The 17,052-nt window shown below is 45.4% G+C and overlaps 1 protein-coding gene across 1 annotated transcript in view; it reads right to left on the reverse strand.

The window, feature by feature from the left end:
* Positions 1-15,813, reverse strand: part of ATP1A1 (ATPase Na+/K+ transporting subunit alpha 1) — a 30,792-nt gene extending 14,979 nt beyond the window's left edge. The window contains exons 1-7 of the mRNA XM_012807645.1: positions 15,456-15,813; positions 4,730-4,840; positions 4,068-4,127; positions 1,664-1,867; positions 931-1,044; positions 390-524; positions 153-270 (exon numbers count right to left, since the gene is read on the reverse strand). Coding sequence (XP_012663099.1) covers positions 153-270; positions 390-524; positions 931-1,044; positions 1,664-1,867; positions 4,068-4,127; positions 4,730-4,840; positions 15,456-15,467 — 754 coding nt within the window. The 5' untranslated portion in view covers positions 15,468-15,813. The remainder of the gene's footprint in view (positions 1-152; positions 271-389; positions 525-930; positions 1,045-1,663; positions 1,868-4,067; positions 4,128-4,729; positions 4,841-15,455) is intronic.
* Positions 15,814-17,052: the final 1,239 nt, after the last annotated feature.

Raw genomic sequence — 17,052 nt, forward strand, 5'->3', positions numbered from 1 at the left:
GCCTTTGCTCTCTCCTTTGATGCAAGGGGTCACAATGGAGTAGGTGGAACAAGAGGAGAAATAGGCCTCTGGCTATTTTGTTTTGCTTAGTTTTTTGTTAACGCCCAAGATAAATACCATGCCGTGCATACTAGTGCATTAAAATGATCTACCCTCAACACAGTTGGTGGAAAAGAAGGCGATGTTCCTCGTCTCCAGAGGGTTCTCATTTGTGAAATCTGGAGACCTCGTCTGGGGTTCCGATTCACCAGTGAGTGAAGAGTTATCCACCTGAAAGTGAGAAAAACAAGCAGTGTCAGGGGAACCCCAGTCTCGTCACCCAGCCCGTGCTGCCCCCCTTGTCTGCCCAAACAGCAGGGCCAGCTCTCAGAGGCCGGTCTGAGAGGTACCTTGCAGCCGTTCGCAGATATGATTCTGAGATCAGCGGGGATTCGGTCCCCTCCTTTCACTTCCACCAGATCCCCGACCACGACCTCCTCTGCATTGATGCTCATTTTCTCACCATTTCGGATCACAAGGGCTTGCTTTGGAAGGAAAAACAGATTACACCATTAAGTCAGATCAAAACAGATACTGACAAGGAGAGAGTAGTATCCAAAACAAGAAAATAAAATTTTAAACCATCTATAAAAATCCTAAGCATCTGAATCCATAATAAAGGTATTATTCACCTTTTCAACTTATACAAGTTACATAAGGCTGCTTGTCAGTTACTGAAAGGTAAAGGCTTTTAGACAGGTGCCCGTGTAAAGGGCTGATGTTCAGGAGGCAGCTATCACTTCCTGACACAGAAGGCAAGGGGGTCTGGTTCTGGGTAAAGGGGAAAGACAACTATCTCTCCACTGGAGCCACTTGATACTAGAAAAGCCTTTCACGATTCATACTCTTGGAGCTAAGCCACCCACTGGGGAAGGACAAAGCACCAGGTACCTGAGGGACCATGTTTTTGAAGGATTCCATGATCTTTGAACTTTTAGCTTCTTGATAGTAGGAGAAGCAGCCAGTTATGATGACAACCGCTGACAGCACCACTCCAAGGTACAGCTGGAAGGGAACAGACAGGTTAGCGTTGAACCACATTCTGTGTGCATAAAAAGCAGGCTTTTAATACAGAGAACAAGGCTTCAAAAGTACAGAGCTCATGTCTTCATATTTACCCTTCTAGGAATCACATATAGGAGGGCTGGACATGGTGCCAGTCACACAGATAACCCGAAGACTAATTTGACAGACCTTTGGAAGTGTTCTAGATGAGTCAATTCTTCTCAAAAGAGAGACAGCCCCCAAACTACTTGTAACATTTGGAGAAGAGCTACCAAAGATTTCTGGACAGGTATGACGTGCCAGCATTAAAAGCAGGGCTCTGCCTAGGGAGTGGCAGCTGGACCCGAGCAGGGCTTGCACAGAGCTGCATGTTCACAGTGGCACACCCAGGGGACATCCAGCTTATAAGAGCATCCTGAGTGGGAGATGAGAGAGTGAGCCCTGACCGAGCATGGAAGAGGGGATGGGTCTTAAAGGTGATAGCTGTGGACACTACTTCTCAGTGTGTAAAACCATCACATACATAACCAGTGGTAGTTAAAAATAAGCAAGAGCCAGAGACCAAATTGGTATCTTACACGTACCTACAAATCTACCCGCGCAACTTTACAGAACTCACGTTATCATTTTGAGGTTCCTCTTCCGTGGCAGCCTGGATGCTGTAAGCCAAGAAACAAAGGATCGCTCCAATCCACAGTAACATTGAGAAACCCCCAAACAGCTGCCGACAGAATTTGATCCATTCAGGAGTAGTGGGAGGGGGTGTGAGTGCGTTAGGACCATCTCGGGCCAGGATTTCGGCTGCTCGAGCAGATGTCAAGCCCTGAGAAGCAGAGGGATCTAAATGAGAAAAACTGCACCAGCACTGACAAGTGCACTTATCCATGCAACAGCTGAAAAGCTGAGCAGCGGGCTTAGGGTTAGGGAGAAAACAAAACTTCCCACCCAGGGAAAACCTGGCAAATCCTCCATGCATAATACTGATGATGCCACACAGTCTACGCAAAGACCATGTTCCAATTCCCTGGGGAACCTATAACACCCTGATTAAAACTCTTTAAATTGATGTATGGGCTGGCTGTGATGGCTCACGCCTATAATCCTGGCCCTCTGGGAATGAGGAGGGTAGACTGCTTGAACTGAGGAATTTGAGACCAACATGAGCAAGAGTGAGACCCCGTCTCTATTACAAATAGAAAAATCAGCCAAGCATTGTGATGGCACTGTCTCAAAAAAAAAAAAAAAAAAAACTCAAAAAAAAAAAAAAAAAAAAAAAAATCGATCTGTGGACACATTTGAAACCAGCCTGGTTTCTTCTAAGTTCTTCTTTTAAATAAAGGAATTCATGCCAAATCGCCTTTTTACCAAAAAGATGCCTATTTTAATGAACCAATTCAGTTTTGCAAATTAAGAGCTTTGAGTTTTCTGTATATGGATTTTTGTATATGAATTTTTCCTCCCTTTTTTTGGGAGAAAAAAAAAAAACCTCTACAAACACGAAAGGATAAAAACATTTCTGTAGTAATCCAACCTCTTACTGGGTTAACAGCCAAGTATAAAAGTATAAAACCTTATTCTTTGGATAGTGACTAAAAATACCTGTCCGGCGTGAAGGGCTCACATACACACGTTTTAGCTGACTCCCAGTAAAAGCATTCACTGAACAAGTACCCTGTACTGAAGCCCTGCTATTTCCTAATGGGCTTTAAAATCAAGATTCACTGGCAGCAAACCAATTAGATATGTGGCTCTCATTAAGAGGGAAAAATGTGATTAGTTTTGTATTTGAAAACACCAGGTCAAAAAAAAAAAAAGCTCTAAAACACATTTTTGCCTAAAGTGTCTATTTATATATGTATTTTGTGATCCGGTTATAATCATTTGAGCTTCATCTACATGCAGGCACTGAATTCAGCATTTTTTTTTGAGACAGAGCCTCAAGCTGTCTCCCTGGGTAGAGTGCCATGGCATCACAGCTCACAGCAAACTCAAACTCTTGGGCTTAAGCAATTCTCTTACCTCAGCCTCCCAAGTAGCTGGGGACTACAGGCACCTGCCACAACACCTAGCTATTTTTTGGATATAGTTGTCATTGGGCTCAAATCCGCCAGCCATGGTGTATGTGGCTGGTGCCCTACTCACTGAGCTATGGGCGTTGAGCCTGAATTCAGCATTTTAAGGAACTTGTTTAATTCTTATGACAATCCTTTCTGGGTATTAATTATTATCAACACCATTTTACAAGTAAGGAAATACACCCACAGCATTGATGTAATGGACTTAGGACACAGAGAGCACAGCCCCTAAGACTCTGTAAAAAGTTAACAAAGAAAACACACGTGATGTGCTCGGAGACTGCCTGGCATACGATGCCATAGTCTCAGTGCCAGCACGCTGTTCAGAGTAGACAAGGCCCCTCCTGGAGCGGAAGGTACCCATGCCTCTTGATGCCTTACTGAAACAATGCTACGTACCCCTAGACTTTTTGGTGGCTGCCTAGAAATAACAAATTATATACTCCTGAAAGTTTAATACCAAAATTCTCTAGATATCAAGGATACACATCTTATGAAAGGCTTCTCTGAATTTTGAACAGAATTAAGTTGCACATAAATAAACAAAACATACTGCCTTGGATTAGGTGGGAAAGTACAAAAATTTGAATTGCAGAACAGTTTATCAACTAGCTGAAATATTCAATTCAATTTAACAAATAAAAGGAAAACTTCTAATCAAAAGATCAGAGACTAAGCATGGCTCTGGAGCCCATTCCCAAGTCCTAGTGCTCACATGTGGTTTTCACCCTCTATAAAACAGGGAGGACAATGCCTAACTTTCAAAAGTTTCAGGGAAAATAAAATGGTAGCATACATGTATAAAAGCCCAAGCTCTGTGCATGTCACAAAATAAGACAGGCAGATGGCAGTTGTTATCCTCCTCATAGAGCCCCCCAAGTTAGACCTGTGACAAGGGGGATTATAGGGAAAACTAGGATTTTCTACAAGTTTCCATTCAGAACATACACGGCTCAAGTCTGTTCCATATTTACGATGAAGTTCATCAAGGCTAAGTTTATGGTCATCCTGAGGGAAAACAGAAACAAAGAAAAGTTAAACAATGTTGCATAAAAAAGGATAAAAACCATCAATACTCATTACTGTCATTAAGCTCAAAAAACCAGTTTTTCTTTAGTGCAGAAGTGGGTATGCTTTTCTCCACTGAAAAGCAATGGCGTGGCCACCACGCAGCTATTAAGTAATGGTGGCCCGGCCTGCCGGCCACATCCCCTGCAGAGAAACCCAACCAAGCCCCTCCGATAACCAGGCAGATCCTAGACAGGATAAGTCTGTGGAAGCCTCCACAGCCTAGAGAGGTTGGAAGTTCCCCAATATTTGGCATAATCCAGAGAAAAGCAAAGATCCACGTCAACCGCAGTTCATTCTGTGGACCTCTGGCTATGCCAGAGTGACCGAAAAACTTTTCCAGTGCTCTAAATTTTCTAAAAAGAAAATTTTCAGTACTGACCTCTACCAATAGGCAAGGTCTGTACTACTACTCTCTCTTTTAAAATAAAGCAATTCTCTGACAAGGTATACATACAGTGAGGTTGGAGTGGTGGCCTGCAAAGATGGAAGATGCAATTTTTAAGAAGGATGACAGATGCAACCTTCTTTCTGGGACTTACCATAGTCACTTCTTTCTTTAGTTCATCCATGTCCCTGTCTTTCTTGGCCTTTTTGCCCTTTTTGTCACCCTGTTCCGAAACTGCTGCGGGCTCATATTTATCACGTCCAACCTATGGGAGAATGTGGGGAAAGCATGGCTGTGAACTATGAACAGCATCTGAAACTGAAGATTCTGGAGGAGGGAATTCTGATAGTTTCTAGGACAGCCATCATTTCGAAGTCACTGGAATAATATCCATGAAAATTTATGAGCTTACACTGCATATTACATAAACCAACAATCTATGATCAATCCTGCCATCATTAGCTCAAGATGTGACATCCCCACCTGAAGGCCTTAGATGGGGAAAAGTGACAGCAGGCCTCAAGATGGCCCTGCCAAGCCACTTCCATGTGGGGTGAATGAGGAGAGTGCTGTGCTATCAAAATCCCTATTCCACAGCCTTCCAGCTTCTTCACAGAAAGAATGCACTTACCATTACAGTATTAACTTCTAGTACAGGACAGTACTTAAGAGATTGCATTCTGAATCAGAGAGGCCTGAGCTAACTAAAATCCTGGGCTCCACCAGTTACCAGCTGTGTCCTTGGGTAAGTCAACTAACTCCACGTTTCAATGACCTCTTCTAGAGCATAAAGATAAAAATAGGGCCAATCTCACTTACTGTTTCTGAGAGGATTAGATGTACAATACATCTAAATGCTGGTTGCTTTTATATTATGCTTAAATTCTTCACTTTCAAAGAAGTCATCACATTTCAAACTTAAATATCTTTAGAGCCTACAGAAGACTGACCTTTTTCATCTTCTCATATTAAAAAAAAGGGAGTCCCCCACCCCAATCTACAGCCTGAAAATAAAGCCTCCAAAATGATATTCGCTGGAAATGTTTTGACATAAGCAGGATGTAGGAAAAGCGTGTTGCATTATCACAGAACTCACAGGATCCACCTACGCTTCTTGAAAACTGGAACAATTTTTAGAGAAAATGTTGATTCTATAGTTTAAATTTAGATTGTTCCACTACCCCACCCCGTTGAAAATTCTTAAGCTTATCTACACAAAGCCTGAACTTGGTGATCCAAAGCTTAGTGGAGGGAAAAGGGCCCTCATTCCAAACACCCCTCCCCTCCCCACAGACTGCCTCCCACAACTAAAGCTTAGGAAAGGCCAAAATGTAGACAGGAGCACTCTTTGTAAAAAGGATGGTATGTGGTACTATTACTGTTATTTGGTCGCTCTCCCTTACCCATTTCTAGTAGAAGTATATTACCAGCTACCAAAGTGATCACCAGGAACTCAGTGTCTAGATCATTTTAGTGAGCTAAAATGAAAATAGAAGAAAATCAAAAAGTATTCACATTGGGCCAGGCACAGCGGCTCCCACCTGTAATCCCAGCACTCTGGGAGCCCGCAGCAGGTGGATTGCTTGAGCTTAGGAGTTCAAGACCAGCCTGAACAAGAGGGAGACCCTGTCTCGTACTAAAAATAGAAAAATCAGCCAGGTGTTGTTGTGTCTATATAGTCCCAACTACTTGGGAGGCTGAGGCAAGAGGATCACTTGAGCCTCGGAGTTTGAGGCTGCTGTGAGCTCTGACTCTGTAGAGCCATGATACTCTACTCAGGGTGACAGAGTGAGACTTTGTCTCAAAAAAAAAAAAAAAGGTATGTATGTTTCAGTCATAACTAAAACAGTAGCAAATAAAACGTAATATTCACTTGAATTTGAAAATACTTTCTCTTAATACTCCGAAGAGAAATCTTGCTCCAAACTCACTGTGTCACCCTCATGTCGAGACTCTTTTAGTATTTCCACTGTTTAACTTCTGTGGTCACCTGTACAGTGTTACTGGCCTATTAACTTCTTCCAGACAGTGGGTTCTTTAGTTTCTATCTTATCTGTTAAGAACGAACCAAGTCTAGAGATAGTCAACATTCTTGACATTCTCTCCACGATGGAGCAACTACACTGGTTAAGTGCCCTTCGAGCATAGCTCTTGGTGCCAGAGTTAAAATGAAAAATAATCACACACACGGAAAGCAAACGAACAAATAAAACAAAAGGAGAAGACAGAAAGATCTTCCACGGGAGAAGAGCCACAGCCCAAAGCTGCACTTCTTTCATACATTAAACAAGAAGGAACAAGACTTAAGCTCATTTTAAAAACATTAACAAAGGAGCTCTAAAAAAAGTCTTATGTGGCCAATTTGTATTGATTTATAAAATATAGTTTATAAATTCTTTTTAAGCAAGTTGAGTATCATTAAAATAGTTAAATAAATGAAAAATCAAGAGTTAAACTCCTCACCATCTGTATGTAGGCTTTGATTATGTGCAGACTTCCAATATTTTCCACTCGAAAAGCAGTGACTGGGGCAGCTAGGCCTTGGATGTGTGTTCTCATTTATAATATAAATGTCTGGCCCACAGCTTTGCAGCTATCAGAGGGTAAAGTCTGCTGGGAATGAATCTAGATTCCCTAATAACTCTCCCTGTCTTCATCCCTTCTTGTTAGAGAAAGCGTAGTTTTAAATGAGGCATGGAAAAGTCTTAAAAGACGTGGAAAAGTATTAACAGGTAAAACTGCTTTTCCTTCAAAACTTTAATTTTTTCACTAGACAGTGTTTGTCCAAAAGAACCAGGCAGCTTATACATTTCGATTTTTCCCCATGAGTAAGACATTTAATATCAGCTTATCCTGGTGGGAACAAAATTATTACTTAAGTCCCTATCAGTCTCGGCTACCATGGTTTCAAAGCTGAAAAAGTCGATGGTGGTGGAAAAAGTCCATGGGGGTGGGAAAAAGTGGGGGAAGTGGGTTAAGACAACATTTGCTTTATGATTTCTTTTAAAAGCATTTGGGAAAAGGGTCACGAGAAGGGGAAATGATAAGCACAGTGCTTCCTCAATCAGCCACAGTGACCTTCCTGGTCTGGGCCATGGCCACGTGAATCCCTACCTTTCCAATTAGAAAATTCCGATTATTTCCCACTCCCAGGAGTGAGGACCATCCAATGCCATCCCTTTGAGCATCTTTAAACAAAGGTACAATGGGGCCTCAACAGGTCACGCCATTTTCAGAAGGGCCACTTGTGAAATGACGTGAGTTGGGCGACAGGTTTCTCTTTTTCTTTCCACTCTAATTTAAGAAACTGGAAAGTCATGGCGAGGGCAGGGCTTGCCCACTGTGACCAGCGTAAGACAGTGTCGGCGTTTCACCTTGTGCTTCCCAGGGATTCCATCCTCTCCACCAGCAGCTATGAATTTTGCTACTATTTTATCTGGGCAGCAAAAAATGGTGCCCAAGAGGTGAGAAAATTCCTGACCACAGGAACCAGGGTTAAAACATGTAATAAGACTCACTCATTTAAAAGTATATACTGAATCTCACAATGCGAGAGACACCCCTAAGACCTACTAGAGCTGAAGATGCTCCTTCATTAGTAATTAACTGTTTAGCAGGGTCCAACGGGGACAGATAACGACATCCTAAAATAAGCAGGGGGAAAAAAAAAAAAGAACCAAGTCTTGCTTTAGGAACGGTGGTTCTATCCCAGAGGTACATTGCTTGAGGTCTGCACAAGCTGAAGCCAAGGGCCTTCATACTCACTCTAACCACTAACCTCTAATGGACAAGTTTCAAAGGCTTTCTCAACTGTGCATTACGGATATTCTGGCCAGAGTTCCCACCCTGCCATCGCACAATGTCCTGTGGCCAGGAGGGACCTCAGGACCCTTCAGAATTCTAAAATTCTTCCTGAAAAAGTCTAGAGGTTTTTAAGATTCCCACTCCCTTTAGGCAGGTCTGTTGATAGTGCTTTTAACAGCCCCAAGGCATTCTAGTGTTGCCACATGTCAGCTACATGACCTTGAACATTTAGCCCGTTTCCTTACCCCTAGAGTGGCAATAACACCTGATCTAACTAATAAAGAACCTTAGAGAAGGCATTTTGGTAGTCTTGATTGGTCAAGGAACCATCAAATCCAAAAACAAAACACCTAAAAACTATACTATTTTCAAAACCCACAAACAAAAAGCTTTTGATTAGTAAAAACAGCTGGAAGTATGGCAAACATAACTGCCCCAAATGCAGCCCATTTCAAAGCTGGCCAAGAAGATTATATATGGAAAAGGCACCTCTGGACTCAACTCAGGAGGTCTTGCTCATAAGCTTTGCAGCTGTCAATGTAAAGGTGGGTGGGAATCTAGATTCCCTAACAAGTAAGTCCCTATTCCTCATCACTTCATGTCACACAAGGCCTAGTTTTTAAATGGCTGCCCAGAGACCCTGCAGTCTAGGCTACCCTTAATGTCAAAGGCAGAGGGAGGTACTTTCTAATTTTCCTAGATTATATATTAAATCAAACAAAACTGTGTGTAAAGATATTCTACAAGTGCTACATGAGAGTTATGATTATAATTTGGTTTCGATTAACATACACCTTACTGCCATTTTTTATTTCCTATGAAAACTCTGTTCACCCCTTTACAGAAAAAAATTCATTTGGAGTTATTGTTCATTTCATTTTATCAATAGTCAAAAAAATGATCAAGCCCAGGTCATTATATCTCCATTTGCTCCTAAATGACTAAGTGGTTTAGTTCGACATACAAGGAGTTTTCTAACCAGGGATCTGAAGGCTACGAGATGCTGGTGGGGCTGAGGGAGGACACACTGTCGTGGTATCACGGCCGAGCTCCAGCCCCCAGGCAACACTCCAAGGCAGGAGCAGGTCTCTGCAGGAGGTGACCCCGAGGGACCACCATTTACCTTCTTTCACTCACTCTAATATGCATTCTGGAGAATATAACCCAACAAGGGCAGAGCAGTAGATATCTCTGTGAGTCCAGCTCGTATCTCCACACTTGGGTGCCAGCCCATCAGCTAGCAGGGTATAACGAACTAGCCAGCAGGCTCCCTCACTAGGTGCAAAAAGAACACAAGTTACCTTCCCCCTAATCTGCCTGCTTGTTAATTCTTAACGAGGGTGCCAGCCTACCTACCTGCAATAGCTAGTATACTGTGTTTCCCTGAAAATAAGACCTACCCAAAATATAAGCCCTAGCAGGATTTCTATGCATTTGTTAAATATAAGCCCTACCCCCATAATAAGACCTAGTGATGGGCGTGGCTATGCAGTCTATGTGCATAGCCATGCCATGCATTTTGGTGCGAGGCATCCCCTGAAAATAAGCCCTAGTGTGTCTTCTTGAGAAAAAATAAATATAAGACAGTGTTTTATTTTCAGGGAAACACAATATATCCATGGCCATTCAAAAATTACAATTCTAAAATGTGTAAAAGAACCAACACCTTTTAGATTTGCCCTCTCTTTAAAAAAATGTACTTTGTCCAATGACAAATAACAAACAGATAAAAAGTTTTAGTTTTTCTAATAGGGTACTTTACATTAGGTTCCTGGGTTATGAAGAATTAAAATTTTCTGCTTATTTCTTAATTCCCTCTGCTTGGTATCCTCCTTAGCCTGTCTTTTTTGTTTGTTTGTTTTTTCCATTTTCTTAGATCACTCTGGCTCGAGAGACAACAGATTAATAACCACACGAATGTTTGTTACAAGGGAACCAAATCAACTCGAAGTCCTGAGCACTCCTCAATCTGAAGCTGAGGCTAGGAAGTAAAATGACAGCCAGGCTGAGGAGGATAAAAGCTCCCAAAGCCCTAGAGAAATGTCACAAGTTGAAATAATCATAAAAAATGGTCCCATGGAAGCATCAGGATTAAAGGTGGGGGGGACCCCACAAAAAGACATAAGCAGATAAACCCCAAACTGCTTTAGGGGCCCTGCTCTCACCTTGATATCAGGTCAGAAAGAGAAGTTAAAACACCAGAACTCACTAATCCACAAAACCTTGCCCGGATTATCCGGCTCCCAAACAAGAGGAGTCCCAAAGACAAAGCCCAAGCCACCCTGAACCAACTTGTCACATCACCAAAATAGCCAGCAGCTGTCACTGAGTAGGTTTGATAGAACCAGATAAAGAGATAATGTTCAGATGTATTTCACTGTGAAGTCACACACACACCAAAAAACCCTAAGGAGTGACGTCTACTGGTCAGAAATCCCTTTGCTGGGGACCCACATGAAACCAAACCAGAGAGAAAGTAAAGGGTAAGGGCACCTCACTCACAGAATCTGCTAATCCAAACATCAAATACATTTGAAGAACTTCTTGTGGATTCCCGACAACAGATTTCAGCACAGCTAATGAGGTGAGTCATATGCAAAGAACAGTCTCTCTATGACTCTAGCCAAAGAACACACTTCCCCTCATACACTCAATTCATAGCAATGTGAGAAAGTTCAGACCTGACTCGGTTACATACCCTTTGCTAAAAATATATAAATGAAGGAGAGTTTTTAAAATGAGTTGGTAGATTCTAAAGTCCTCCTTACTTTACATTATCACTTACTGGACATGTATTTTTCAGCATAATTTGGAACTGGACAGCTCTGGGAGGGATGGGAAACATTCTGCCCAGTGTTTTGCTATCCAAGCCCAGCCACTCTGATTACTGTGAGCCCATCTGATCTGACACTCGTGTTTCTTCTTCTGGCCTGCTGGCTGGCAGGGAGCCCTGGGCATCTAGCAGAAGGCAGCAGAGCACAAAGAGTCAAGCTCTTTCTCATCACATAAGGTTGAAAAGTCCATTTTGGTTTGCAAGATTTAAAAAATGTATAAATGATTATCAACCATGAACCAAGTCTTTTACTTGGAAAGTGAAAGCAGAGAAAAATTCTAAGATGCTATAAAATAGATCTGCTTCTTGAGCAAACATAACAGTTGTCAGCAGTATCAAGTACCGGACACTTCCACTTGGCTTTCCTATGAAGGGCAATTAACAGCATTTTCAATCTGTAATGCGTTTTTCAGGATAAAAGAAAAACTGTTCCCTAGTTTTTAAAAGGGTTTATCACTGATGAACAGCAAACTCAGTTTGCAAGGATCTGATCTTCTCTCCGCTCTAATTACTGTACCTTTGTAAGCCCCAACAACAGCCACCAATCAGGTGGCCCCTGCAGCACGCTGCACAAACAGAACATCGATTAGCCCCAGGGGCCAGGTGATAACCTGAAGCTTGGAGGCTTTTGTTTAAAAACCTGTTTGATTTTAAGTGAAGACTCTGATTTTACTTCCCAAACAGAATCCTTCAAAGCTATTTTACTTAAAGCCTTTCTCATTCTTAAGTTTAGACATAATTTAATGAACAGAGCCCGACTAGAACAGAAAGTCACATATCTTTCCGTTTACTGCTAAAATACTCAGAAGACAATGATTTTGAAGGGGACTAGAAAGGAGATGGCCCAGTGCCAAGTCTAACGTGCTTTTAACATGCTGAAGTCACTATTATTTTTAAATGTCATTTAGAGATAAAACTTCTAGGAATCTATGTATTCTAAGTGTTAGCCCTCGTCTGGATAGACATCGCACTGACTTTTTTTCTTGTCATTGGTTTTTGTGCTATTTGGTTTAGTGCTCTCTCTCTCTGTCTTCTTGGGTTCATGATGCAGGCCTACCTCTTTCCTACCCTCCTACCCAGAGGTGAGTCACTACAGTGTTACAAACTTATTAAGAAAGAACACTACAAATTAACCAACAGCAAGTTACCCAGAGGGGATACACCCACAGAAGAGGGTACAGAAAGAACCAAGAGGCAGGTGATTGTTACACTCAAAGGCAGGCACAGGGCCAGGCAACCGGAGGCCGCGTCTCTGCCCCCCAGTGGTGGGTGCTAGTTCCTCCTTTAGCTGTTCCATTTGCCCCTGGCCAGGCCTGGGCAATTTTCCACTCTGAGAACTCTGCCTTACAATCTTTTAGGTCTAAAGTACTAGCTTTATAGCAGCCAGAGGATATTTAGTCACACTTTCAAGTTGAGCTCCAAAAGGGCAGCTGATAATGTTACCCTACAACCGGGATTTCTGCTGACCTGTGTATCCCTTGTGCAACCTTCACCTGAACCTTTTTTCCCTGACCCTCTTTAAATCACTATTCTCATAAGCTATGCTTTTTTTTTTTTTTAACTAGGTAACTAAGTTAATATTCAAACCAAATCTAGAACTATAGTGAAAGATTGGGTGAGACCCTCTCACTTTCATTTTTCAGTATAAACTTCAGAAAACAGAAAGTTTCTTGCATTTCTAAACAGTTATGGTATATATCATTGGTGAAATAAGCAATCATGGGTGGTAGGCCTAGCTGAAGATTTATGCCCCAAGTCAGCAGGCGAAAATACTCAGTAAGAAAAAGCAGGACAAAATCCCATTTCATCCAGGAATGATTCAGCAAGAGCTGTTCTTTCATTTTCTTACGATGCTTAGGAACTAGACTTTTAAGGACATAGAAAATCACCTGAAACATCATCAAAACTTAGGCCACAAATAGTACTAAGAAGAAGGGAAGAAATTAACAATGACCTTAAAAAAAGCTGTCGGCATAGGCTTCCTGGTTAACCAATTATCAGCAGGGTTTTAGTCACCACTCCACCCACATTTTAATCCCCCTGTGGAAAAATCCCAACATTTCAGCATGAAATAGTCTTCTGAACATTTGGACTATCACAGTAAGTCACTGAGGACAACAACAACAACACCACCACCACCACCACCACACACACACACACACTCATGCAGTATAATGTTCAATGCATCAGAGTACTCAAAATAACCAGCAGACAAGTACCATACCCTCCTGTGCTAACCAGTAGTAAATTCATCTTGTGTTTGCTAACCACTAGATACTGTTAGGACCCGTGGGTTAAACCTTTACCACTATTCAGGTGTGTTACTATTGTACCACTACTGTGCGTAGGTATCTGTGGTCCTAACAGAGATCTCTAGATGTACGCACATAGCTTAGTTACCCAGATATCTCCAGGGCCAATTAATTCAACATTTGCCAATACCCCAGTTTCAACCGAAGAGTAATTGTACAGCTCAGTATATAAGGTAACATTAAACATTGAGGCTTGGGAGACCAAAGGCTGTTCAGGAAATCAGGGATGGCTGGCCTGTCACCTGCCAATCATTTGACCTTGAGCAAGTCCCTTCACCTTCCTAGGCCTCAGGTATACATCTATGATCTCTCTACCACCCCAAATCAGTAGTATCTCTGCTGAGGAAATAAACTGTGTTGTTTTTTTCTTTTTGCAGGGGAGGAGTAAGAGAAAAAAGAATCAGCTTAAAAGAGCTTGTTTATGGGAATGACCAAAGGTTTGATGGTGATGTATAAGCACAGGCCACTAACCTAGTCTCCAGAGGCCTGGCACTCAGCTTTTTGCTTTGATGCTTTTGACTGCAACCAGCCCTCCTCAGCGGAGGTTTTCAAAGGCCATACAAGTTGTGTGTTCTTACTTGTCCCTATTCTCTCCAACCGGGTCCAAGCCTTTCAATTACCTCCTTCAAACCCATTTAGAGTCCCAAAAGAACGAAGCCTGTCTCTGCTGCCATCCCTCTGTCCACATCCAGGAGCCTCAGGACCCCCAAAGCCCCGCAGGGTGTTCACATTTCGCTAAGCCCTGCAGACAACGGAGCGGACTCGCTCCACTTGTCTACTCATGACCTGGTAATTCTCATCCCTTAATTTTTGAGGTTATTTTGTGTAAATTTTTCTCAACTAGAGTTTGGCTAGGAACCAGCCTCCTGCAGTGGCTATAGGTAATCAGAGCTTCACCACATAAGCATAAGAATAAGGCATCTTCCCGGTATCCCTACAGCACTCCGCGCCACTCTCCTGCCTGGAGACCCCTCTCGCTTTCTTCGGGGACTGCTCTATGGTGAGTCTGGGAGCTGGAAATCAATCAGCAGGACATTCCTACAACCAAGGAACGTCCATAGCCTCCAGTCCTTTTTCGGGTTTATTGTACCCAGAGGCCCTAACGGGTCTGTCCTCCTTTCATGTTCGTCCCTCCAAAAAACCTGCACGCTCCTCCCCACCGTCAAGATGACAACTCCTGTGGCGACAGGAGCTTCGAGTGTTGAAGGGAAAGGGCCCATGAAAGCTCTCGAAAGTATACCTTAAAGGCCATCTTAGGGCGGCGAAGACACACCCTTTCTGGCACCAGCCCGCTGGGCCGGCTCCGCAGTAAGGGGAAGCCAGTTTTTTCTTTGGGGGAGGGCGGCCGCCTCTGCGGGGAGCCGACTAAGCCCCAGCGCCTCCGGGAGAAGCAGCCTCGACCCGGAGGCTGCCCCCGCCGGCGCCGGGGCCGCGGCGGGAACGGCAGCCCGGGAGGGGCCCCGGCGGAGCGCCCCAAGGGAAGGGGAGGAGCGCGCCTTTCCTCTAGCTCGGAGGGAGGAGGCAGAAAGGAAGAAGGGAGGTAAGAGCGAGCGGAGGGAGGAGAGCCGGCTCGGGGATGCCGCCGGCGGCCGGCTCCGTCCTGGGGCCGCCCCGCGGCTTCCCGAGAGCCGGCTCGGGGAGCCCCCCGGCGCGCTCGGCGGGTCCGCAGCCCCGCCGCGGGGTCTGAGCACCGCCCGCGCTGCCGCCCTCCGTCCCTCGGCGCTCCCCGCCCCCGCCCCGGTTACTGCGCTCCCTCCATTTCCAAGTGCGTCGTCTTTTAAGCCGCGCGGCGCTGCCAGCCCGCTCCGCGCAGCGCCGCTTCCTCCTCCTCCGCCTCCCGCTGGCTGCGGTCGCGCTCCTGACTTCCTCCTCTTCCTCCTCTTTCCCCCGAGGGCTCCCGCGCCCCCTCCCCGGGCTGGCCGGATACTCACCCCCTTCCCCATGGTGGCGGTGCTCGGTGCCCGGCGCCGGGTCCTGTCGCTTGAGAATCAGAAGGAAGAGAAAAGAGCAGCTCCCGGCCGAGCGCGCGGGGCCGGGGAGCGAGTGGAGGGAGCTAGGGCTGCTGCGGGGCGGGAGGGAGGGAGGGAAGGCGGCCGGCGGCTCGACCGATGCCGCCGCCGCTGCTGCCGCCGCCGCCGCCGGGGCTGCTACCGCTGCTGCTGCCACGTGTCCGCCTCCTCCCGCCGCTGCTCTGCGCTCCAGGCCCCGCCGCAGCTCCAGCCCGCGCCTCCTCCTCACTTCCTAAAATATGCAACCTGCGTGCTGGCCCCGCCCACGCCGCGAAACGTCACCGTTACCGGAGCAACCTGACACCGGCGGCGGGTCTGGCTCCACCCCCTCCCTAAAGCTCTTCCCCGGGCCGGGACAGCGCCGGCTGCGGCCAGTCGGGGCTCCTGGCGGGAGGGCGCCCAGATCCGGGCGCGCGTGCCCGCGTCCCAGGAGAGCTGCGGGGCGCGCCTGCTGGCGGGGACTTGGCGGCTGTGGCACTCCAGCTCCCAGCCTCCTGCCGCCCTGTGAGACTCCTGCTGTATAGGGGCCAGGAGGTCCGCAGTGGGTGCGGTACAGTTTCAGACCGGGCTCCCCCAATGGCCGCCTATCAGGGATAGAAGCCAAGCACAGAAAACCTTTTCCAGCGCTTCAGGGATCTCCTCTGGGACAAGGATGCACCCGGGAGGCCTGAGTGTGACTGCAGCCAGTGCTTGCCTGAGGGACTCCGCCTGTGTGTGGAAACCCAGGCCTCGCGCCCACCTGCAGATGGCCTCTGCAGACTCTAGGTGCCCTGTAGGTGCCTCCGAGTTGGGGAACCCTTTATTCACTTCTCGCTCCACCATCGTTGAAATGGGTGTGGACTGACCTTGCCAGAAATCTCAAGACCCCCCTTCTCCCCAGCCCCCCCTCCCCCGCCTTGGCCACTTTCCTTCGTTCAAGACCCCAATCTGACAATCCAAAGGACCACCAATGAATTCATTCACGCTACTGTGCGAATGAAACCTGCTTTTCTAGTTTGGGAATTATCTTTTTCGGGGAGAAAAAGCTGAAACCCAAAAGAATACTTAACTTTAGCAAGGGGTGCTGACTCAAGGGGGACATGTCTGAGGACTTGTCCCTGCCTCTCCACGCCTCCCACCCCGCAAAGCAGCGCCGCCTGGTGCGCAACCTTGGGTGCTCTGAGGGACCCCTTCCCCCACCCCCAACCCCAGCCCTGCAGTTCTTCAGAGCTTCTCTATCAAGATAGCTTCTGCTTCTCAGCAGAGGCTGCAGTGGCTGAAGTACCCAACATGAAAAAAAACGAAGTATTATGAACAGTGTTTGCGGGAAGTCAGGTACACGTTCAGAAAGGACAGGATTCACAGGAGAAAGTCATTCCACATCCCTGGGAATTCCTACAAGAACCAAGGGAAACTAACTTCCAAAGCTAAAGCCAACCCTATCGACTTCAAGTATTAATTTAATATGAACAAATAAGGACAAGAAGCTTTAAAAAATGAGGAAGGAAGTATGGAGAGGAGGAAAAATTAAATTAGCAAC

This window comes from Otolemur garnettii, unplaced genomic scaffold (genome assembly GCF_000181295.1).
Source record: "Otolemur garnettii isolate 467f Iridium unplaced genomic scaffold, OtoGar3 scaffold00073, whole genome shotgun sequence".
NCBI lineage: Eukaryota > Metazoa > Chordata > Mammalia > Primates > Galagidae > Otolemur > Otolemur garnettii.